This window comes from Dermochelys coriacea, chromosome 1 (genome assembly GCF_009764565.3).
Source record: "Dermochelys coriacea isolate rDerCor1 chromosome 1, rDerCor1.pri.v4, whole genome shotgun sequence".
NCBI lineage: Eukaryota > Metazoa > Chordata > Testudines > Dermochelyidae > Dermochelys > Dermochelys coriacea.
Window position 1 is genome coordinate 261033339 of NC_050068.2, and position 24094 is coordinate 261057432.

The 24094-nt window shown below is 42.3% G+C and overlaps 1 protein-coding gene across 3 annotated transcripts in view; it reads right to left on the bottom strand.

The window, feature by feature from the left end:
* SLC25A17 (solute carrier family 25 member 17) overlaps positions 1–24094 on the bottom strand; it is a 51728-nt gene that overhangs the window by 2512 nt on the left and 25122 nt on the right. For all 3 annotated transcript variants that reach the window (XM_043502142.1, XM_038417049.2, XM_043502138.1), the window contains 6 exons: positions 23286–23346; positions 20408–20474; positions 13661–13812; positions 12486–12602; positions 10975–11120; positions 1660–1755 (listed from right to left, as the gene is read on the bottom strand). In XM_043502142.1, the coding sequence (XP_043358077.1) occupies positions 1660–1755; positions 10975–11120; positions 12486–12602; positions 13661–13812; positions 20408–20474; positions 23286–23346 (639 nt within the window). The remainder of the gene's footprint in view (positions 1–1659; positions 1756–10974; positions 11121–12485; positions 12603–13660; positions 13813–20407; positions 20475–23285; positions 23347–24094) is intronic.

A 24094-nucleotide genomic window follows, 5' to 3' on the forward strand; every position in this document is an offset into this window, starting at 1 on the left:
TAGGGAGGGAGGGAAAAGAGGAGCCCCGCTGCTCCGGCCGCCCCAGAATCGCAATGGCTACTCCCGCTGCCCTGGGACTGCTGTTCGGGCGGTCCTCAGGGCCAGCTGCATCGGCCGCTGCTCGGGTGGTCCCTGAGGCCAGCTGCCCAGGCCATCGGTTGGTACCACTGGCTGTGAGGCTGCCCGAGAGGCTGGCTGCAAAACCACTCCAGCAGTGGCTAGTGTAGCTGTCCCAAGGGCCGCCCGAGCAGCTGGCTCCAGGTCCAGCTGCTCGGGCGGTCCTAGAGTCAGCCACACCGGCTGCTGCAGAAGTCACAGAGGTCACAGGAAGTCACAGAATCCGTGACTTCCATTACGTCCGTGACAAATACAGAGCGTTATTGATGATCCATGCTCCATGCAAACATCCAACTAATTCTACCACACTTGGCTCTACAGTGCTAAATACTTAGTATTAAAGTAAGCAGATATGACTTTGAATAGTTACTACAAATTTTATCTCTATTATATTACTACACCAATGTCAACATGTATAGCTACCCAAGCTAAAATAAAGGTATTCATATTACATGCTGCAGGATGTACTGACTGCTTCCAAAGATCAGGACTGAGCGATTCCCTCACCACTCCAATTAGTGTACAGCACTGGGCAATTGGCTAGGTCAGGGGTGGCCGACCTGTGGCTCCAGAGCCACATGCAGCTCTTCAGAAGTTAATATGCGGCTCCTTGTATAGGCACTGACTCCGGGGCTGGAGTTACAGGCACCAACTTTCCAATGTGCCAGGGGGAGCTTACTGCTCAACCCCTGGCTCTGCCACAGGCCCTGCCCCCACTCCACCCCTTCCCACTCCCTCCCCTAAGCCTGCTATGCCCTCGCTCCTCTCTCTCTGAGCCTCCTGCATGTCACGAAACAGCTTATCAGGAGGTGCGGGAAGGAGAGGGAGGCACTGATCGGCGGGTCTGCCGGTGGGTGGGAGGCGCTGGGTGCGGGGGGGCTGCTGATGTATTACTGTGGCTCTTTGGCAATGTTCATTGGTAAATTCTGGCTCCTTCTCAGGCTCAGGTTGGTCACTCTTGAGCTAGGTGCATTATTTATGAGTTCACTTTCCTCTGATGTGTCAAATATTGGCCACCGCTGAAAGCAAGTAGTGGTTTGACTAAGTAAAGCAAACCTTATGTATATTATTTGCTTTTTTAGTTTACCTTCCATCACTTGGTCTTTAGTATTTAGTTTTTAAATTTTATTTTCTGTGGTAATGGAACCTATTTTCTATTTATATTCAGAATCCACATTTTATGCAGTCTTTAAATCCACATTTTATGCAGCCTTTAAATTTTAAGGTGCCTCAACAGTTTTGTGAAAGACACTACATAAATGTGCTATATTGTAATTACTATTACCTGCTTATGAGACTGCCCTATCCCTACTGAAGTTCCGGCAGGCTCCACTGGCAAGGCAACACAAAAGCCCAAGTCTAGGCTCTTACAAATGGTAAGACCTGCCAATGACCTTCAACATAATCAGCAAGATAAGAGAAGTCCGTCTAGCAAAGACTCTTGAATAGAGAGGTCTTGGGTTGTTCAGTAGTGGCCTCCAGAGGCAGAGCTGCCTTCGCCTGGAGTTAGATGGACCTATTTTCAGTATAACTAATACTCACCCGTAAAATTGATTGTACTGTCTGCATGGGGTAGGTGATGGTGGTGGCAACTGCCTTAGCTACTGCACCAATGACGAATGCATCCAAAGAGGTAAGCTGTTCAACAGTGTAAGGAAAATATTACTTGCATGAAGAAACAGATCAGATGTTACAGTTTTATACCTATCACCATAACGTCTGAGTGCTTTCCACATAAAATCAATAGCAAAATCCCTAGTGGACTTCATGAATATCTGACACTTCTCCCGTTTCAGGGTCAAAACTATAAATAAATCTGCACAGTTAGAGAGAGGATTTACAACAACCTCTTGCATATCTCCTTTTTCCTTTCATATAATTGCTATTACTGAAACCCAGTGGGAGGAGCCACATGACTAGAATGTTTTAAAGACACTGGATACACCCTATTTAGCAAAAAGAGTGGGTAGAAGGGGAGGGGGATGGCACTCTACCATTACGAGCTTTAAAGTTATGCACAACTGAGACGAACAGGATCTGAACTGCTTATGGTTCAATGGTCTGATAAATCACAAGATGAGGTACTGGTGGAGGTCTGTTACAGGCCATTAAAACAGATAAGGGAATAGGATGAGCAGATCCATAAACATCTATCTGTAATCCTCGAATATTAGGATTGGAAGAGACCTCAGGAGGTCATCTAGTCCAACCTCCTGCTCAAAGCAGGAACCAGCACCAACTAAACTGTCCCAGCCAGAGCTTTGTCAAGCCAGGTCTTAAAGTCTAGAAACACTGAGTTATCAAGGGTTATTTCCATCATGGAAACATATGTTAGAGGTCTCATGCTGCCATTAGTAAAGCATCCTTGAGATCTAAAAATTATAGATGGTAACTTTCTAGCACAAAAAAAACCCAGTGCGTCAAACATATAGAATTACCCCAAGTTGGTTGCACTATTAGACTTCAGTCTAACCAATAAAGATGAACTGATCATTGAACTAAAAACTGATGGTTGCTCAGATGGAAGTGATCAAACACTAATTTCATTCGTTGTGTGCCAACAGAATGTAGTCCTGACCCGTAATATATACGCTCTTGGTGCTTTAAAAATGAACAAATTCTCAGTGCCAAAAACAAACATGAGAAAAATTGAGTGGGAGGAAACATTTAAACATAAAAATAAAAGTGATAATGGAGAGTTATTTAAGAATGCTTTTTTAAATGCCCAGGAAACCCACAAATCTCTAATCACACTGTGACAGTCTATACTTTGCTGGAGCGTCCTGTAACCCCCATATTCCTCGTTTATATATAATTGTGATCTTGCATATAAAGCATGCCATGTATGGTATCGGGGAAAGGTTATGATCTGCTGGAAGCCATTGTTCTATCTAAATATATATATATCATCAATGCATACGAAATTATAAGAATTGTGTTATATGGTTTTCACTAAAATATGCTGTGGTTTGGGAAGCACCCAGATACTTGCTCAAAGGAGACAATGATAAGAGAAGAGGTAACCAACAGATGCTGAACAGATATCACCAGCCATTTTCCAGCGGAGGAGTTACAATTCAATGACTCACTCACAGGAGACACACCAGGGTATTGCTTCACCTTGTGACTCAGCAATGCTCTCCAGACATGCCTGGACTTGTATTCTACAAGTACATGGACTAAGGATATAAAACAGAACATAGTGGCCACATGCTTTGCCTTTCTCCTGCCCCCATCTATGCTGCAAGCAACAAAGAGACTCAGAAGACTGGACACTCCAACAGAGGAGACTGGCCCAGGTTTAAGGGACAAACCAGTATACTAAGGACTGCAGTATCCAGCGGGGTCAGAAAAACTATTTAATCTAGATGTTGCCCAGTCTAATAGGGTTGAGAGTTTAGACTACGAGCTTAAATTTTCTTTTCTTTTGGTAACTAACTCTAACTTTTTGCCTATCATTTAAAATCTATCTTTTGCAGTCAATAAATTGGTTTAACTGTTTTATCTTTACTAGTGAGTTTGCCTGAAGTATGTGGTAAATCTGCTCAGGTTTGCAAAGGCTACTGTATATCCACTTTCCATTGATGAAGTGGGGAACAATTAATAAATTTGCACTGCTCATCGTGAATAGTGCAAGACGGTATGTTCCTGAAGTACAAAGCTGGGAGCTGGGGGGCTTTGGCTGGTGCCTTTCTTTGGGTGATTCATGAGTGGCTCTGGGAGCACTCATGCAATCTAGCTGGGTGTGGGGCTGCATATGCGGTTGTGCTGAGTAATAATGGTGCCTGAAGGCACTAGCAAAGCATTGCAAGAAACAGCACAGGCTGGAGAGTTAAGGGGGCACAGCGGTCCCACAGTCCCAGACTGCACCCTGGGGATCCCGTGACACACATAAAAAGGCTTCTTGTGTGAAAAGAAATCCTAGTAAAAAGAGTAAATGAAAGTATCAATTAAAATAAAAAAGAATACCTATAACAAATGGAAAAATGGGGAAGTGGATAGCAATGAGTATAAATCAGCAGTTAGGAAATGCAGACAGTTGACAAGGGAAAATGAAGTTAAAAAAAAAATTATGGTCAGTAGGATTAAGGACAATAAGGAATTCTTTAAATTTTTCAGGAACAAATAAAATCCTAACAATGGTATAGATCCAATAGTGCAGGGGTTCTCAAACTGGGGGTGGGGACCCCTCGGGGGTCACGAGGTTATTACATGGGGGGTTGTGAGCTGTCAGCCTCTACCCCAAATCCCGCTTTGCTCCCGCATTTATAATGGTGTTAAATATATTATAAGGGGGGGTCACACTCAGAGGCTTCTGTGTGAAAGGGGTCACCAGTACAAAAGATTGAGAACCACTGCAATAATAGATAAGGATGGTAAAATTGTTAATAGTAATGCAGAAAAGGCAGAAGTAGTCAATAAATATTTCTGTTCTGTATTTGGAATGAAGCAGGCTGATGTATTCATATCTTACAGAGATAAGGAAATACTTTCTATTCCATCAATACCTATGGAAAATTTTAAAGCGCAACTATTAAAGTTAAGCATTTTAAAACTGGAAGGACCAGATAATTTGTATCTAAGGGTATTAAAAGAATTGGACAAAGGACCACTGATGTTGGATCTGAACCACTGATGTTGATCTTTAACAAATCTTGGAATACTGAGGAAGCTCCAGAGAATTGGGAAAAAAGGAAATGTTCTGCCAATATTTAAAAAAGAGTAAATGTAATGACCCAGGTATAGGCTGGATAGTCTGACATCACTCCCAGGCAAAATGTGGGAAGGTTGATATGGGATACGATCTGTAGATAATTTTAAAAAGGAAGCATAGTGAATGCCAATCAACAGGGTTTTATGGAAAATAGGTCTTGTCAAACAAACTTGGTACTGTTTTTTGATGAGCTTACAAGTTTGGTTGATAAAAGATAATTTTGTTGACATAATATACTTGGACTTCTGTGAGGCACTGATTTAGTCCTGGATGACATTCTGATAAAAAATTAGCTCTATACAAAAATCAATGTAGCCTATATTAAATGAATTAAATAGGTCATAAAAATTGCAAATGGGGAATCATCCTCCTCGGGGGATTTCTAGTGGGGCCTTGGGGGAATCTGTTCTTGGTTCAATGCTATTCAGTATCTCTGTCAATAATCTGGAAGGAAATATAAAATCAATGCTGGTAAAATTTGCAGATGACACAAAATTGGTGGAGTAGTAAATAATGATGGAAATAGGTGAGTCATGCAGTTGAGTCTGGATTGCTTAGCAAGATAGGCTCATTTGAACAAACATGCATTTGGCTATATTAAAATGCAAGGCTGCAGTGTTGGTCCCAAAATATGAAATAGACAAGGTTGATGAGATATTATCTTTTATTGGACCAACCTCTGGTGGTGAAACAGACAAGTTTTTGGGCTTCACATTTGATGAACCAGCAACAACTATGTTGGTGAAACCATATAATCACTATGCTGTTGAATGAACTCACATAAAAAAATGATGATAGCCAAAAAAACCCTATCACCTATGGGCGAACATTTTTCACAGAGTGATCACTTGGTATCTAACCTATCAGTCCTTGTCCTCAAAGGAAACATGCACAACACCTTCAAAAGACAAGCAAAGGAATTTAAATTCATAACTCTGCTAGACAGTAAAACTCATGGTTTCAGCAGAGTCTAATTTTATGGTTCATTACAACAATTTGTAATCTACAACAATTTGTAATCTACTAACTCTCCTCTGTTCTATGACTGCAGAAGTGTTAATTGCCCACTTCATTTTAAGTGGTTTCTTGCAACATGTGTTAACCTCTTACACTTCATCTGTCCCATCTTGTATTATCTATGACACAGTTATCTTTTCCAGACCTGAAGAAGAGCTCTGGAAAGTTTAAACATTTGTCTCTTTCACCAACAGAACTTAATCCAATAAAAAATATTATCCCACCCACCTTGTCGGTCCTAAAATGCAAGGACAGATATCTAAGAACAACAAATGTAGGTTGCACTTACAAGATGCGAGACAGTATCCTAGAATGCAGTGACAGTGAAAAGGGCTTAGATGTAATTGTAGATAACCAAATGAACATGAGCTCCCAGTCCAATGTTGCCACTAAGAGGGCAAATACAATTATTGGATGCATAAGTAGGGGAATAGCAAGTAGGAGTAGAAAGGTAGCATCATATACAACATTGGTGAGACCATTCCTGGAATACTCTGTCCACTTCTGGTGTCCACACTTCAAAAACGATTTTAAAAAATTGAAAAGCGTTCAGAAAAAACCAAAAGAATGATTTGAAGTCTAGAATATATGCCTCATAGTAAGATTTAAGAAGCTCGATATATTTAATTCATCCAAGAGAAGGGTATGACAGATATGGCAATTTCCAGTGATATCCTGGACAAACCAGGAAAAAAGTTAAGCCTTATTAAATTAAGTTTAAATATCTTATGAGTTCATTGTATTAAAAATACAAATGTTTATGTAATGTTGTGGAATTAGTATTAACATCTCTAAAGGGAGAGACATGACTAATGTAAACGTTAGAAATTGTTATGAGCTTCAAAAGTCTCTTTTACACAAGTGTCAGATAAGTGAACTTTTAAAGTTAAGTGGGCTTCCCAGGAAATTTCTGGGAAAGGTGAATACATAAGAACATAAGAATGACCACAATAAGTCAGACTAATGATCCATCTACCCCAGTATCCTCTCTCAGTCGACAGTGCCAGATGCTTCTGGCAAGTTGGAGGTTTAGAGACACCTGGAGCATGGGGTATTATCCTTGATCATCTTGGCTAATAGCCATTGATGGAGCTAATCCTTTTTTGAACCCAATTATATTTTTGGTGTTCAAAACATCCCATGGCAAGCAATTCCACAGATAGATTGTGCTTTGTGTGAAAAAGTACAGCACTTCCTTATGTTTGTTTTAAACCTGCTGCCTATTAATTTAATTGGGTGACCCCCTAAGTTCTTGTGTCATGTGAAGAGGTAGATAACACTTCCCTACTCACTTTCTCCACACCCTTCATGATTTTATAGACCTCTATCATGTCCTCTCTTAGTCATCTCTTTTCCAAGCTGAAAAGTCACATTCTTTAATCTCTCCTCATATGGAAGCTGTTCCATACCCTTGATCATTTTTGTTGCCTGTTTCTATACTTTTTCCAATTCTAATATACCTTTTTGAGATGGGATGAAAACTGCACACAGTATTCAAAGTGTGGGTGTACCATGGATTTATACAGTGGCATTATGATATTTTCTGTTTTATTATCTATCCCTTTCCTAATAGTTCCTAACATTGTTAGCTTTTTTTTACCACTGCTGCGTATTGAGCGGATGTTTCCAAAGAACTATCCACAATGACACTGAGATCTCTTTCAGGAGTGATAACAGCTAATATAGACCCCATCATTTTGTAGGTATAGTTGGGAGTATGTTTTCCAATGTGCATTACTTTGCATTTAACACTGAATTTCATCTGCCATTTTGTTATTTAGTCAAGTGAGATCCCTTTGTAAGTCATCACAGTCAGTTTTGGACTTAAGTACCTTGAGTAATTTCATAGTTTGCAAATTTTGCCACTTCACTGTTTACCCCTTTTTCCAGATCATTTATGGATGTTTAACAGCAAAGGTCTCAGTACAGATCCTTTGGGGACTGTAGTCCGTTGGGGGGAATGGCCCCTCCCCATTCGGGTCTGTGGATGGCCACTCCACCTCACTATGTCTCTGGGAGGTCGCCTGGAGTGGGGATCAGCAGGGCGATGGGAGACCTGAGTGCGGGTCCGTGATCAGGGCTGAATGACAAACATGGTTACAGAGCCCAGTTCCTGGTCAGGGCGGGGCAACAAAGAGTCTGTGAGCTCAGGTCTGCACTCAGGCTGAGCCGCAAAACAGTCGGGCCTCCTAACTCTAGCGGAGGGCAAACAAGCGCAAGCTTCTTGTCTAAGAGAGGGGGAGACTGCCACCCACGGATTGGGGTGGCAGGGGGGACACAGGCCCACCCACTCCACTGCATTCCGGCCCAGGGCCCTAGCAGTGGCAGAGCAGTCTGCCACTGGGTCAGCAGAGATCCTGACCGCAATACGCTGACTCACTCACTGGCAGCGTTGCAGCCAGACCGGAGTCGACTACCCCGGGCCACTTCCTAACTCCCTCTCAGGGCCACCTGGCTCTGTAGAGGGTCATCCAGGAAGAGGGCCTCTGTCAGGGCTTGGAGCTCCTCTCTGTTCAGGTCTGTAATGGTCCTGACTAGTCCTCAGATTCCTCGGGGACTGTGGCAGCCTCCCAGCTCGGGAGCTCACAGGAGGCATCTGGCTCCTCCAGCAGCTGGGCCCCAACTGAGTTCTCTGGCCTGTCTTTTGTACTTCCTGTCCTGCCCTCTGAACTTCCGGCGGGAGGGTTGAGCATGGCATGGCTCCGCCCACCAGGTTTCAAAGTGAGGGGCCCGTCCCACTCCGGGACTGAGGGCAGTCAATCCCCCTCACTACAGGGACCCTTTCTTTTGTAAAAACTGAGCATTTCTTCCTACCCTTTGTTTCCTGTCTTTTAACCAGTACTTAACCATGAGAGGACCTTCCCTCTTAGCCCATGACTGCTTATTTTGCTTAAGAGCCTTTGGCGTGGGATTCTGTCAAAGACTTCTGAAGTACACTATATCAACTGGATCACCTTTGTCCACATGCTTGCTGACTCCCTCAAAGAATTCTCACAGATTGGTGAGACATGATTTTTCCCTTTACAAAAGCCATGCTGACTATTTCGCAACATATCATGTTCATATATGTGTCTTGACAATTCTGTTTTTTACTGTAGTTTCAACCAATTTGCTAGATACTGAAGTTAGTCTTACTGGCCTGTATTTGCCAGAATAATTTCGAGCCTTTTTTAAAAAATAGGCACTACATTACCTACCCTCCAGTCATCTGGTACACAAGCTGATTTAAGCAATAGGTTACATACAAGAGCTCGTAGTTCTGAAATTTCATATTTGAGTTCTTTCAGAACTTTTAGGTGAATATCATCTGGTCTTGGTGGCTTATTACTATTTATTAATTTGTTCTGAAACCACCTTTACTGACACCTCAATATGGGACAGTTTCCTCAAATCTGTCACCTAAAATGAATGGCTCAGGTGTGTGGATCTCCCCCACATCCTCTGTAGTGAAGGCCTATTCAAAGATTCATTTAGTTTCTCCATAATGGCCTTCTCTTCCTTGAGTGCTCCTTTAGCACGTCATCTGAAAGTCCCCAACTATGAGACGGTTTCCCTCCGCTCTAGCCTGAAGCTATCCTTATCTGAGACTTTCATCCTTCATCATCCAGCACAGAGGCTGGCAAACTGGGGTGAGACCGCTCTACTGTGTCCCTGAAAGTCTCCACTATGTACCTCTCTGTCTCCCTTAGCTCCTCAAGTACAGTCACTTCGGCCTTAAGAGTCTGATTATATATATATATATGTATAGTGTGTGTGTGTGTATGTATATATATACACACACAATTTGTTTGCCTATATATACACACACACAAGGATCATGCAAGAACTCATCCTTTTGAAGTTTCACCATGAGGAAGAACCATTATCTGCTGATTACCTGTTACTTGAGGACAATATCAGAAGTCCAAACTGTATAAAGGAATGATTCACAGATTCATGGGGATTCTTGTTCTGAACTAACAGCTGTTACGAATACGTCACCACAGAAAACTCCTTGGTGAGATATGAAGGACTGATCACTTGCCAGAGCCCTTGCTGGAATTGAGGTTCTCTCTGGTAAGCTTATTAGCATATGTATGTTCTTCTGTTGTTTTTAATTTGTTTTCTCTATAATACTTTCACCTTAAGAATAAATGTGCTTGCTTAGGACAAGCTGTGTGGTACACTATGACTATGGGCAATTCTGCTGCTTATAGCCTCTGGCGAGAAAGCAAAGCAGGCCTGCTTAGGCAGTCTGACTTGCTGGGAAACTCAAACTGTAGGTAGGGAATTGTGCGGCCTGGAAAATCCCTGGTCAGGAGGGAGAGAGACATGGGTCTCCACCGAAAAGAGGTGATGGCTGGGGAACCGGGATCCTAATAGAGGGTGCCCTTCATGGCCCACAGAGGAATACAGGTGCAGTTGCCCTGAACTGTGACACAAAGTAAGACCTGACTTGATTATGGTCTACAAGTACCCACATAGGGAAAAGATTTCTGATAACAGACAGAATTTAAATCTAGCAGAGGAAGGCATACTAAGATCAATAGTTAGAAGCTAAAGCAAGACAAATTCAGACAAAAAATAAGAAATAATTTAATTTTTTTTTTAAACTGAGGGAAATGAATCACTGGAACAACTTCCTTAGGGATGCAGTTGATTCTCCATCATTTGAAATCAGGAATGAAGCTCTCTCTAAAAGATAAACTATAACTCAAACAGAAGTTATAGGCTTCATTAAGAAGCTAGCAGTTGAGGTTGTATGGTCTGTGCTATGCAGGAGGTCACACTAGATCAGGGTTTCTCAAACTTCATTGCACCCTGACCCCCTTCTGATAACAAAAATTTCTACTCGACCCCGGGAAGGGGTACTGAAGCCCAAGCCCCACCACCCCAGGCGGGGGGACCAAAGCGAAAGCCCACGCCCTGCCATCCTGGGGGGCACTGAAGCTTGAAGGCTTCAGCCCTTGGGGATGGGGCTCAGATTTTGGCTTTAGCCCGGAGCCCCAGCAAGTCTAACGCCAGCACTGGCAACCCCATTAAAACAGGGTCACGACCCACTCTGGGATCCCAACTCACAGTTGGAGAATCACTGCACTAGATAATCATAACAGTTTCTTCTGATCTCAAAAATCTATTATTCGCACCTGTAGTCGTGTCTTCAAAAGCTTTCGTTTAAATCCTTCATAGAACATGAACTGTATGGCAGGATTGAAGACCAGCAGCAAGGAGGGGAAAGTACCATTCCACAAAGCCAAGATTCCTTCATCCCGTATTATCTGATGAAAGGCATCTGATGTGGAAAGTGGAGAGAAGCAACAGGAATTCTTAACATAAAGAGTGACATTTTGATTGCAAAGGGTATTGTTAATTCTACATTTTTAATATCATCCTCCATTGTGTATGGGTCATCTCAGCAGCCTGGTCCCACTGCTCCCTGTGATACACTTCTTCTTTTGCCTTTTAAACTAATGAGCAAATTCAGGAACTATGATGGATAGAGTGGGGGCAGAGATGTTTCTTGGTCAAACTGACACTAGTCATACAGCTTATATTTACCTCCTTGTGTAGAAGTTCCCCTTTTACAGAGGCCCAATGTCACCATGAGATTCTTCTAGCTAAAATGGCTCTCTTCAGAGCTTTATTTGGTTATGTTTCATTTTAGCAACAGGCAGAATAGTTGATCATAAAGTTAACCTCCCTCTGCCTCTGTTCCATTTAACTGGAAGCTGTCTTAGAATGTCATCTCCCAGTCACCCCCTGCTAACACTAAAATCAAGAGGCTGAACTGGAACTTGAGCATGTTTGGTTTTCTTTTTAAACATGAGACATTTTTCACTTACAAAAACAAGGTACACAGCACCAAAATTAATTCCCTATGTTTCAAATGGTTCAAGTTTGAAATTTCTGTAATAAAGAATTGTGTTTAGAGAAGCTGGCTACCACAAAGTTTAAATATTTGACTTCTTCCCCCACTCAAAAGCATGGATCAGGGCAATAAAATAAATATACAAGATCTTCATGGAGAGGCTATTGCTAGTCAGTCAGCAGCAGCAGGTCATAAGGTCACTCTCTGGAGTTCTCAGGCAGCAAGAAGAAAAAAACAGGAATCATGGGATGTATATCCTACCTCCACCAACAGAATATTTACTATACAGGAGCTATACAGGAATAGAGCACTGAGGCATATTTCAAAAAATGGAGACAGTTTGGAGGACTGGATAGTTCAGGAGATTAATGGTGGTAAATAAAGTCTTATATTTCTAGACTGACAGTTCAAACTTTAGTCCAGTTCAGTGATGACTGGAAGCAACAGTTACCTCATTGGCTATTCAATAGCCTACATGAAATCAGTTTGTGGGCCTAGCAGAATAAGTGTCCACACCCCTAACAGCTACAACAAGAACTGGCAAAAGTTGGCTCCCTTGTCAGTTTCTACAAAAAAGTTCAAGAACTGAATGGGTCTGGAAGACTGAACAACCCTCCTCCCTTAAGTGGGCCCTTTTTCAGGATCAAAGATGGGCACTGTGAACACATATAGGAAGGGTGGGAGACTTGTGCTACCGTGGATAAGGGACTTTGGTCTTCAAAACCATCAATCCAATATCTTTCACAAACATGAAATTCACTGAGAAAAATGACTGCAGCAGGTGCTTACCCACAATGCCTTTGTAGTTGGTTGGTACAATATCTTCATTTCTAAACTTTGCTCCCTGCAGTTTCAGTCGTGTGTTCACAACCCAGAGCGGAGTGGTCAAGAGTACGTTCACGACACCTAATACAAAAGCACCCCACAAGGAGAAGAAAATAAATCTTAACATAAGTAAAACACAAAAAATGGGTGTTTTTCTACATGTTTTCCTTCTTTAATTTCAATGTACAAAATAACTCAGTAGTAATTCACATATTATAGAAAACTACATAGCAGGGATTTAAAAAAAGCCCAACACACAGCAAAGATAACTACACAACTTCTAACTAAAATTATTTCTGTAGTTTCTCCAGTGAGGCCACAGAAGCCAAAACAATGGGTTTTTCAACAACTAATTAAAGGTTTCTTTGTCTTGGAATTTGCTTGACCTGTCTTTAATGGAGTTACTTCAGGGATTAATTTGGCCCAACATGTTGAAAAGCATATCTATTAGTCACCATCCAGCTAGACTCAGTTATAAGAGAAGTCACGTTGTTTACAGCTTTGGGAATTTTTAGAAACCAGACAAGTTTTGTTAAAACTCTTCCAATCTAGTTTTGTTGCCTGCAAAGGAAGGCGGGATGGGTGGGAAACAGACCTCTCCCCCGTTAGATATCTGCTGGAAGTTCTACTCCACATGATTCAATGATGGTGGTAAAAGCTACTGATTCAACACCTAGTTAAAGAAGATTTAGTCATTCAAAATATTGCAAAGTTGCAAAAACCTTTAACAAAGAAGCCTAATATCAGTAGGAAATCTATTCCCACTTTGATCTGTCCTAGAAGATAATGGCATCTAGATAATGGGTACATTACACAGAGAAAATGGCTCAATATCAGATACTTTTTTTGTCCGAGCGTTCAACAGAAATCATTTTATAAGTGTGTGTGTACATATACACCCAAACCCCCAGAGAATGTGGGGTGGTAGAAGATCTAGAGTAAATATGCATGACAAAAAAAGAGAGCCATAATATGAAGCGGTTCTCTGTAAGATACAAAATACAAAACACCCAGCCAGCATGACCTCCAAACGGCTTCATAAAGTAAGGAGGTCATTATGTAATTCGGTTAAAAATCTGAGTTTCACAGAATCTCATGTTATGACATACTATGTCATCATGCCTTATAGGTTCCATTACCTGCAACAAACCCCAGGACCAAATCTTTTCCTGTGGTTGAATGTTGACCTTTGACCCAGAGAGCTCTGAGACTGTTAAACGTATAAAAATAGACAAAATTGGAGCAGCAGAGGCTGGAGATAACAGGGAACCACCCTCGATACGGTGCCAGGCTGAGGAGAAAAAACAGCAGGCAAAGTAAGAGTCAGAAAACTACCATTATAAATTGAAAGCATCTGGGATCTGACTCAAAGCCCACTGAAGTCAATGTGAATTTTTCCATTGGTTTCAACAGACTTTAGATCAGGCCTCCAAAGAGAAAAAAAAGCACTGGAAGCCATTGGTTAAACAGATACACAGAGAACAGAGTTGTGGACCCAAGAAGGAGTTATACACTGTCTTTCATCCACAAGGATCCCAAAGTGTTTTGTAGATCCATCAATGTAGGAATTTTTTTATATGCTACTGAAATACTGTACCTTTGGGATAGAAAACAACATCTACTCTTTGCCAGGGACAGCACACAGTTTTTAAAAATTGCATTTATTTAATTTTCTTTTGTGTGTGTGTGGGGGGGGGAGGAGATTCACACAGCTGGCACTACATATATTACCATTATATTGAGACAATTTCCAACCAGTAACAATCACACTGACTCAATATAATTCTTAACTCTATTACTGGTTAAAATAAAGCACTCAATTCTTTGCTTATACTGGTAACACTCATGAGTAACTCCACTGAAATAAGTGGAGTTACAAATGCCGGTATAAGTTAAAAGAGAAACAGACTAAGAAAATCTATAGTCGGTGTATCTTCAAATTGTACATATCAACATTCCCATTTTCATTGGGAAAGTACGAAGAGTTAGGTTTCTAAAGTTACAGGCTTCCATGATTAACTGTCAGTAGTACAGTTACTGGTGGGGAGAAAGAGAAGATGGAGAAGGAAAAACCAACTCTTGCATGTTTCTGGTCCCTTCTATCTCAGGAAAAATATATATACACCTTATATGAACCATACACTCTATTTAAATATAAAATAAATCTGCAAAGTGGTCATAAAAATCAGAGATACTTTCGATGATCTGATTACAAATATTTTTTCAGAAGAAACCTCCTGAAGTGCAAAACAGCAAACATCGAAGATAAGAAAAATCAGTTTATTTTAGTCGCTCAAGTACCAGTACCCTCAATCCAAACCTGTCCTGGTGATAAGAGTAAATCCAAGTTACTGTCCTGAATTTTATCCAGGTGTTGAACCTGTCTCATCTAGTTCACAACAGCAAGATGAACTAGACCACAGCAGCAGAAAACTGTTTTCAACATCACTTGAGAAAGGTGGGAATGAGAGGAAACAGATAAAGCAGTTTTTGACAAGTTAAGAACAGTGTTGTCCTGGTGCAGACAAGGGCCTAAGAAGAAAACCTGTGTTAGCAAAACCGGTTTAAAAAAAAAACAAATTCCACTACCACAAATATTTGCATAGCGTGAAAGGAGCCTTTACCAACTGAAACCCACACTATGCTTGGGATCTTGCACCTTTTATTGTTTTTCCAGTTGTCCCACCCATTTCTCCAAAACTAGGTTAGCTTTATCTAGAGCTCTTAAGTGTCTTGAGGGAAATTAGTAAGTTTCCCATTGCCAGGAAAAAAACCGGTTATGTACCTGTTTGGTAACTGTTGTTCTTCAATATGTGGGAGATATTTTCCATTAGGGCAGTGTACGTGCCCTCCATATGCTTGTGGTGCCAGCTAAAGGTATAATGGGTGGACCCACCGCAAGTTCCTTCACACCAGCAGCCTCTATTTTTGACTCTGATGAAGGGGGAAAGGAGGGTGGGTCATGGAATGGACACATGCAACCTAACTCGAAGAACAAGTTATATACAAACAGGTATATCATTTTTTTTCTTCAAGTGTTTGAACATGTCCATTCCAGGTGACTGACAAACAGTATGAGATCAAGGAGGGTATTGGAGTCTAGCTGAACAAAGACTGCAACACAACTCTCACAAATCTAGCATTGTCTTTTGAGGCTTGGGAGACAGCATAATGACTGGTGAAGATATGAACAGATGACCTAGTTGCAGCCTTGCAAAATGTCATTGATGGCTAAGAAAGCAGCTGATGCTGCTTGCAGTGTGCTGAAACACTCTCAGGTGTTCAAACCTTAGTGATATCATAGCACAGTAGAATGCAGGAAGAAATCCAGGAGGAAATTCTCAGAGGAGAAATGAGTTGACCCTTCGTCTGTCAGCAAAGGAGATGAATAACTGACTGGACAATCTAAACTGCTTAGTCCTGTCCAGATAACAAGCTAATGCCCTGTGGATGTCCAAAGTATGGAATTTTTCCTCATCTTTATGAGAGTGAGGCTTTGGAAAAAAGGTTGGTAAGTACATAGACTGATTTGGATGAAAATCTGACACCACTTTAGTTAGAAATGTAGATATAAGCAGACCTTATCTTCATAGAACACCATATGGGAGATGAAGGATCAGCAACTAAAGCCTAAAATTCTGTTATGCTACTAACCAAAGTAATAGCCACCAGGAACACTACCTTCATTGAGAGATGAGAAAAAGAGCAACTAGTCATAGGCTTAAAGGGGAGTGGGTCCTATTAAAGCTGACAAAACCAATTTTAGATCCTATGATGGTGTGGGATCTCTTACAATTGGGAAGAGCCTGTGCAACCTTTCAAGAATCTAACAGTACTAAGGTTAGAAAAAACAGATCTTCCTTCTATAGGAGAATGGAATATAGAAACAGCCACCAAGTGAATTCTCAGGGAACTGACAGAGTTCTTTCCTGTTAGGTGAAGCAGATAATCCAGAAGAAAATATATGGAAGCCTGCAAGGGAGGGGTACCCTTCCACTGGGACCACATAGAGAATCTTCTCTATTTCATGACCAGGGGCCTGTGAAAATTCCAATTTCATGAACTGTGCAGAAAATGCTAAATTAATCCAATATCACTATTTTTCCAACAGCAGAGAGGTAAAAGTAGGCATTCATGCAAGCCAGTCTTGTAATTGGTATGGCTTGTAGTATGTTCTGGGTAGCAGCGGCATTGGCTACTGTATGTCACATAAACCAGCTCCTGAGTCCCTCCCACAAATGCTGCTGCATGCTAGGAGCCACACAGAGCACAAGACTGGTGCACATGGATGCTCATTTCCAACTCCCTGCTGTTGGAAAAATCACAGCAGTTTGGCAGTCATGCATATTCCACAAAATTCTATATTTTACCATTACATTGCCATGAATTTTTTTTAAAAAGCCATGATTTTCTCAGGGCCTTATTCATGAAGTAAATGCATTTGGTGGATGGCTTTCTACCATTTAAAAGCATGTTTTGAACTTCAAAGGAACAGTCCATTTCCTGGGGAGTTAACCAAGGAGCATCCTCATACATCTAATAATTGTCAGGAACCAGGGAGGACAATTCAAAGACAGTGGCTTCATCACGAGAAGTGAGGAAGTGTTCAGTGACGACATCACAGTATCAACCTGTTCTGATGCCTGCTGAACCTCCTTACCACATGGGCCAGACACTGGAGATTTAAGTTCCACCACTTACTGTGTAGTGGGATTGGCACTAGATAGAGTGACTGGACAGAGACTTAGTAGTAGCAGGTGCAGGAGATGAGGACCTAATGTCTGGAGGGACACCCTGAAGATTCCAAAAAAGCCATTACTGGATCTGATCTGGTTTCAGAGACCAACCCCAAAGCATCCTATCCCTGGACCTAGTCCAGTGAGAATGCCAGCGCCAAGACCTCAACCAGCAGAAAGGGAAATCTGAGACCTCTTGTAATGAGTGTGTATGATCCCACCTCCAACTCCAGGGAGGAGTAAGTATAATCAGAAAGCCAAGGTGGTGCAGTACCAGGCGGTGCAGCAGGACATTGGGACCCGGAAGGACAAGAAGTAGATAGTAACAGGGGAAGCATTAGCAGCTTTCTTGCTGATGGTACTGTTTGTCTTCCCTGCTAAACAGCACAGCTTTTGGCTACCATCAGTGTCGTCGATTGGAAGGCAGAAGCTTGCTGTGAATTGGGGAGCAGAGAGGGATAGGAGGGGAAGCAAGGGGAGTTACTAAGACTGAGAGGGAGGGAGTAGCCAGCTCCAGGATGGGAAGGGGCATCCTAGCAATTCCTACTTCAATTCCTATGCCAGTTCCTCAGTGGCTGGCACACACACACCTGCCCTCACTGAACTGGGTATCTCTATCAGCAATGGCTGGTCGGACTGGGCTGGACTAGGGACTCACATGAGTGACCATCGCTTCCAGCCAGCCCTGTGTGGTCCCTGAACACTAACCCCAGCCAATGTAAAAGAAGAGGAGAGGAGAGTTGTTGCTACCTGCTCCCTGGAGGCAAACCTGATCCCATGCACCAACACAACCACTCAATACCCTCCTCCAGGTCCTACTCCGGCCTCTACAAGATAATATGGGGGCAGAAAACACTGTGGGGCCAGAAACATACATCAACCTTTGTACTTTTTCCATTATATAGGTGCTAGCCCTCACCACCTCCTAGTTCCACCACAATGGTACCAAAAACTGTGTAGCCCCTCATGGTGCCAAGGATGAAACAGGTACCAAAGCTTGCATTGCATGAATGGGCAATGCCGGTACCTCAGTGTCTTGCAGCAAATGTGAGTCTGGAACCAAGAAGCAAAGGAGGTCCCTCAGGTGTCATCTGTACCGAGAGGGAGAGATGTCCCAAAGCATTCACTGAAAATTAAGTCAATGCTGAAGAAGATCCTAACAATGCAGCCAGTCTTCATGGTACCAAAGGTGGTGCCGGACACAACAACTCTACATTGCTAGTCAGGTATGTGATACCAGGGAGTTGCTTAGCTGGGCCTGGAGCTCTAACCTCAGTGCCCACCTTTTTCCTGTGTGATGTTGTTGCGGTCCTAGCCCTCATGAACAAAGAGGGCTTTTCTGGCTAGAAGAACGTGAACTGTCTGCTTTCTTCAGCCATTTGTGCAGTACCAGAGAAGGAGAGTGGCATCTTTTCTCTGACTCCCTCTGGCAAGGGGATACCGCCAAATCTAGTAGTGCAATCCTGGGTGGATTAAGTATGAACTACTGTGTACCGGGTGGTTGGGTTCCAAGTGGAGGCATAAAGCAGTTTCCATGAAGAGATGTCAAAGTCTTACTTCCCTAGACTTAAACCCCTACAGATAGGGCTCCTATATCTAATATGTCCTCCCCATAAACCCTAAACAATGGAAGTGAGGATTGCTGACTAGCATAGACTTATTACAGCCAGAAAAGCACTTAAACCCTGGGGACTTAGGCATGCCCAGGACAGACCTTGAAAAGCTCCAACAAAAACAAGCAAAAATTTGCCAAAAGCAAGTACACTAACTAAAACTATATACAATAATAATTTTAAGAAAACATTATTTCATAAGAGAAAGGGAAAGGTCTGATGAGCACACACATTCCAACTATCATGGTGAAAAGGAACTGAGGAGGATTGAGGCAGCTCTGCCCTTTGTACTTTAGGCTAACAGCGAAGCTTTGCTGAGAGCACATTCACCACCCTGACAGATATCAATATGGGGAAAAAATTTACTGCCTTGGGTGCACTGGCATGCACACACACACACACACACACTTGAAGTGAAATGGACATGTGCAACCATTTGAAGAACTTGGATTTTCAATTTTGCTGTAAGTGTACAAAATCTCATTTTTACAGTCTTTCAAATCCAACTATTACATCCTCAAATCTCTCTCTTATTATGGATTCCTTGATTTCTGTAGCTGTTTACACCTTCTATAAATTCCTCAGAGTAGATAATGGAAATACAGAACTGTGAGCCAAAGACGGTATCAACTGGTTTACAAGTGTTTTTTTCTCCCCATGCTCACTCTTACTTTTTGGCATTTGCTTTCCCAGAGCCTTACACACATTTTATTGTTGATCCTGCATGATTCTCAGGTCACAAAAATCATGCCATCCATATCTGTGGATTCCTCTTTCACTCCTTTTCTATTTTTAGGGGGTAGGGAAAGTGTTTAACCTAGGCCTGGTCTACACTGGAAAAATAAGTATGTCAGGAATGTGAAAAATTCACACCCATAAGCGGTGTAGACAGCGCTAGGTCGACAGAATTCTTCAGTCAACCTAAATACTGCCTCTTGGGGAGGTAGATTACCTATGCCAATGGGAGTTTTAACTGTAGACAAACTCCTAGTTTCACCAATTGTAACTGCATGAGTAAAGTCTGAAAAAGGCAAAATGTTATTAGGCAAACTGGAACCTGGTTAGGATGCTAGAATTGACAACTCTACTCTAGTGTAAAATACCAGGAATTCTTGCAGTTAGAGCTCCAAGGGAGGTTTACATACACACCTACTTGTCAGTCAGTACTTTTCAACAAGGTTCTGTAGGCAGGCATGCAACTCCTACAGCACAGCTCTGTGCAAGGTCATGAAGGTTAACTTCTGCTAAACAGGATCCTAATTCTCTATCCTGGGTCCAAAAAGCCATTTGTGGGATTCTCCAGGTGGTGGGGGAGAAGAAAGAATGAACCTTTGACTGGAAAGCATATCCCAAAACAGCCTATTATTTATGGTGGCTAGGTTATCTAAAAGGAGACTGCACCTGTATGATTAGAAACTCATATCTCAGAGAATCCAAACAAATGAAGAGACTGATATATGGAGGCTCACTGGATGCACATACACAGCATTTCTGAAGGTTTACTTTTATCAAGATAATTGTGAACATCTGTACTTACAGGCCTTCTTCTTTGATTATCTCCAGTAGCACTGTGTGTGTTGTCTTGGATTTGCGTTTCTCATCAACTGGAAGACAAAAGACAGATCTAATTTTTAGCACTTTAAAAGTTGAAAGTAATCATCATCAACTCCTTATTCCTCTACTCTAAATCTGCCAATTTCACCTTCTCCATAAATGACTCAGTTTTCTCCCAGCTCCCTAGCCACCCCTGAAAGCATCTCTCTCTTTCCACTTGATATTTAAGGTTTCCTGCCTCCTTATTTGTTCCCTCCCCAACAACACTAAGGGCAGGTCTATACTATGGGGCTCAGTCGATCTAAGTTATGCAACTCCAGTTACATGAATAACGCAGCTTAGGTCGACCTTTTGCGGTGTCTACACCGCACTGGGTCGATGGGAGAAACTCTCCTGTCAACTTAGCTTATGCTTCTCATTCCGGGGGAATACCAGAGTTGACAGGAGAGCAATCGGCAGTCGATTTAGCGGGTCTTCACTAGACTCGCTAAATCAACCCCTGGATCAACTGCCACGCGTTGATCCCCTGGTAAGTGGAGAAAAGCCCTGAGATGTGCCCCTGGGCAGCTGCCCCTTAACTTTTGTTAATTCCTGATCTGATAATTGGACCATGAATCAGAGGTGGGGCTCCCTTCTCTGTTTCACTGTCAAAAACATTCCCTGACCCCCAGATCCGAATAAACTTGCCTCTTACAGTCAGTTTACAGGTGACCATGCATTGGGAAAAAGCATCGTTTTCTAAGAGCTGAGGACTGCTGTACAGTATTATGGGGCTAATTCAAGCATACATTTCTGAATATTTGTCAAATGATCTCATCCCACTTCTTAATAAAGCTTTAGCTTAATATCAGATGTCTTCTGGTTCTGTAGCTTATAAGTAGGAAATACTCAGGCTTGACTACCATGGGCTGTTCAGGAGTTAAAGTTTAATTTTGGGAAACATGGGATATTTGTACTCCCAATTTCGCTCTCACTCTGTGCTTTTAAATTCCCCTGTGGCACAATGCCTTAGGCAAGAATGTGCTTGTTTTTCTCCTGCACAAAGTGTTGTTCTCATGGGCTGGAAAGACCAGCCGCATGAAACTAATGCAATCCTGGGCAGTTTCACTCTTAACTCTCAGTTTTCATCACCTCTTCTAAATCTGAGAATATTCCTAGAGAGATGTACTTAGAGCAAGTCTGCACTTAAAACGCTGCATCAGCGCAGCTGCTATAGCACTTTAATGAAGATGCTCTAAGCTGACGAGAGAGACTGTTTTCCCATTGGTGTAGTTAATCCACTTCCCTGAGAAGCGATAGTTATGTCAGTGGGAGAAGCAGTGCTGGCTACACGGCGGGTTAGGTCAATATAACTACTTCAGGTTTCAGAGCAACAGCCGTGTTAGTCTGTATTCGCAAAAAGAAAAGGAGTACTAATGGCACCTTAGAGACTAACACATTTATTTGAGCTCAAATAAATGCTCAAATAAATTTGTTAGTCTCTAAGGTGCCATAAGTACTTCACTCATTTTTCACACCCCTGAGCGACGAAGTTATTCCAGGATAGGTCTGTAGTGTAGACCAGACTTTAGACATTCAAATCTGAGCCATAAGTCACACAGCAATAACTTTTCAGCTAATTAAAGAGTCAGTTAGTGCTGTTCCTAAAGGGATAGCAGCGTCAACTAGAAGAACGTTGCAGGTGATGAGGAAGGAACAAAACGAAATATCCTTGTTTACACAGAGGGGATCCCTATGATGGGGGTGTGCCAGGCCTCACAGTCCTAACACACTCCGCCTCAGGAAAGGAGCAGTGAAAGTGGGTCCCCCAAGGCTGCCTAGAAAGGCTGCAGGGAAGCAGCCATTCAGAGTGTAGCAGGCTCAGCTAAAAGGAGCTGCTGAGCCTGAGCAGGTCAGTTGCTAGCTGGGACCAGAAGGGTGAGGAAGGACTGGAAGACAAAGAGACTCTCTAGGAAGGAGGCCTGGGAAAGACACTGCTCAAGCAGGGATAAGACAGAGAGAACCCAAAAACTATAACCCTAAGGTAATGGGACTCAGTGGGAAGCAACCCAGGGAATACAGCAGCAGCAACTATTAATGGAAGCAGTACAAGGCTGTTGTTTATAGGGTCCCTGACTTGGGACCTGGAGTAGTGGGAGGGCCTGGTTCCCTGGGGAAGTGGCCTAAGCCCTGAGAAGGGTTCAGAGAAGCTGGGAATGGGTGACAGGGAATGGATCACTTGACAATTATCGGTTCTGTTCATTCTCTATGGGGCACATGGCATTGGCCACTATCGGAAGACAGGATACTAGGCTAGATGGACCTTTGGTCTGACCCAGTATGGCCGTTCTTATGAGATTGGGCTAAAGACCCTGGAGAGAGCCAACCATTAGTGGGACTTTGTTACTCCAGAAGGGGACTGAACTTAAGAGATGATGTGGCTGGACAGCTGGGGCAGCAAGAACACAAAGTCAAAGACTTGAGGGCGAAAGCCCTGGGGGCAGTGCTCTACAACAGGGCAGAAATGAACTTAAAGCCTGCCAGAAAGGGGATGAGATCTCAGCAAAGAGGCAGGGCTAAAGACACTAACAAGAGCACTGTGATATGCCCTGTTGGATGCTTGATACCCCAGAAGGTGTTCATCCATTTTAGACAGTGATGTGAATGGAGGGCTGAGCCACTGAAGACCTGCCCAGCAACAGCTGACAGGGCAGCAGGAGCAGAAAAAGGGTGCAGGATGATACCCAGGTGACAGGAGGCACTCACAAGAGGTGAGTGCACCCTATCACAATCCCCATGCAACTACTCCCAGAAGTGCGGAAGCTAAAAGGAAATGGAAACAAAGACAGGAGCCACAAAGACACAGGTGTTTAGACACTTACCCTGAAGTCTAAGTCTAGCTGTATCCAAAGGAAAAAATACTGTCATTGCAGTCACACTGCCCTGAAAAATGATAAAACAGTTAATTAGCAATTTTTTGTGTATCTGTCTGTAATGAGTTAAATACACAATCATTACAAGTTTCTCAGCAAAACTACTCCACATAAACAATAACTAAACTATATTCTTTGTTAAAAACTGCTTAACAATGACCTTTTGTTTACCCCTGTAAATTCTGTTCCCACCCAAAATCAAAATTTGCTGAATAAAGGTAAAGAGTAATATGCATATCAAAATTTAACAGAAAAAGAAAATGAACCCTATAGATTCCAATGACAACTGGAAACTTTTCGTCACAGGGTTAGAGAAAAGGTTTTCAAATGTGATTAAACAAGTTGTAAATAAATTGAAATGATTGCAAAGCTCTCCTTTAGCATACGTTTTTAGAAGTCTGATGTCAGTAAGCAGATAAAAGAGCACTAGTTTGTTTCTCCATTCGCACTTCTGCCCCACCTATACAAGTCTGATAAAAGGTTATACTGGAAGGAGGAATGTTAAAATTACATGCCATTCATCACTCTAAATTAGGATCAAAACAGTGCCTTAGAGCACAATACAAGGGACCATTGTGTTATGGGAGGTGCTGCCTTCTAAATGAGACAAAATAGCGGTTCTCATGCTCATTAAAAATTCAGATGCAGTTTTTGCAAATCAATCCCAGTGCTTAGCCAAATTCCAATTTAGGAAATCAGAGTCTGCTTTCATAAAACTCACCCTGTAGTTTTAATTAGATATAGAGGGTGAAATCTTG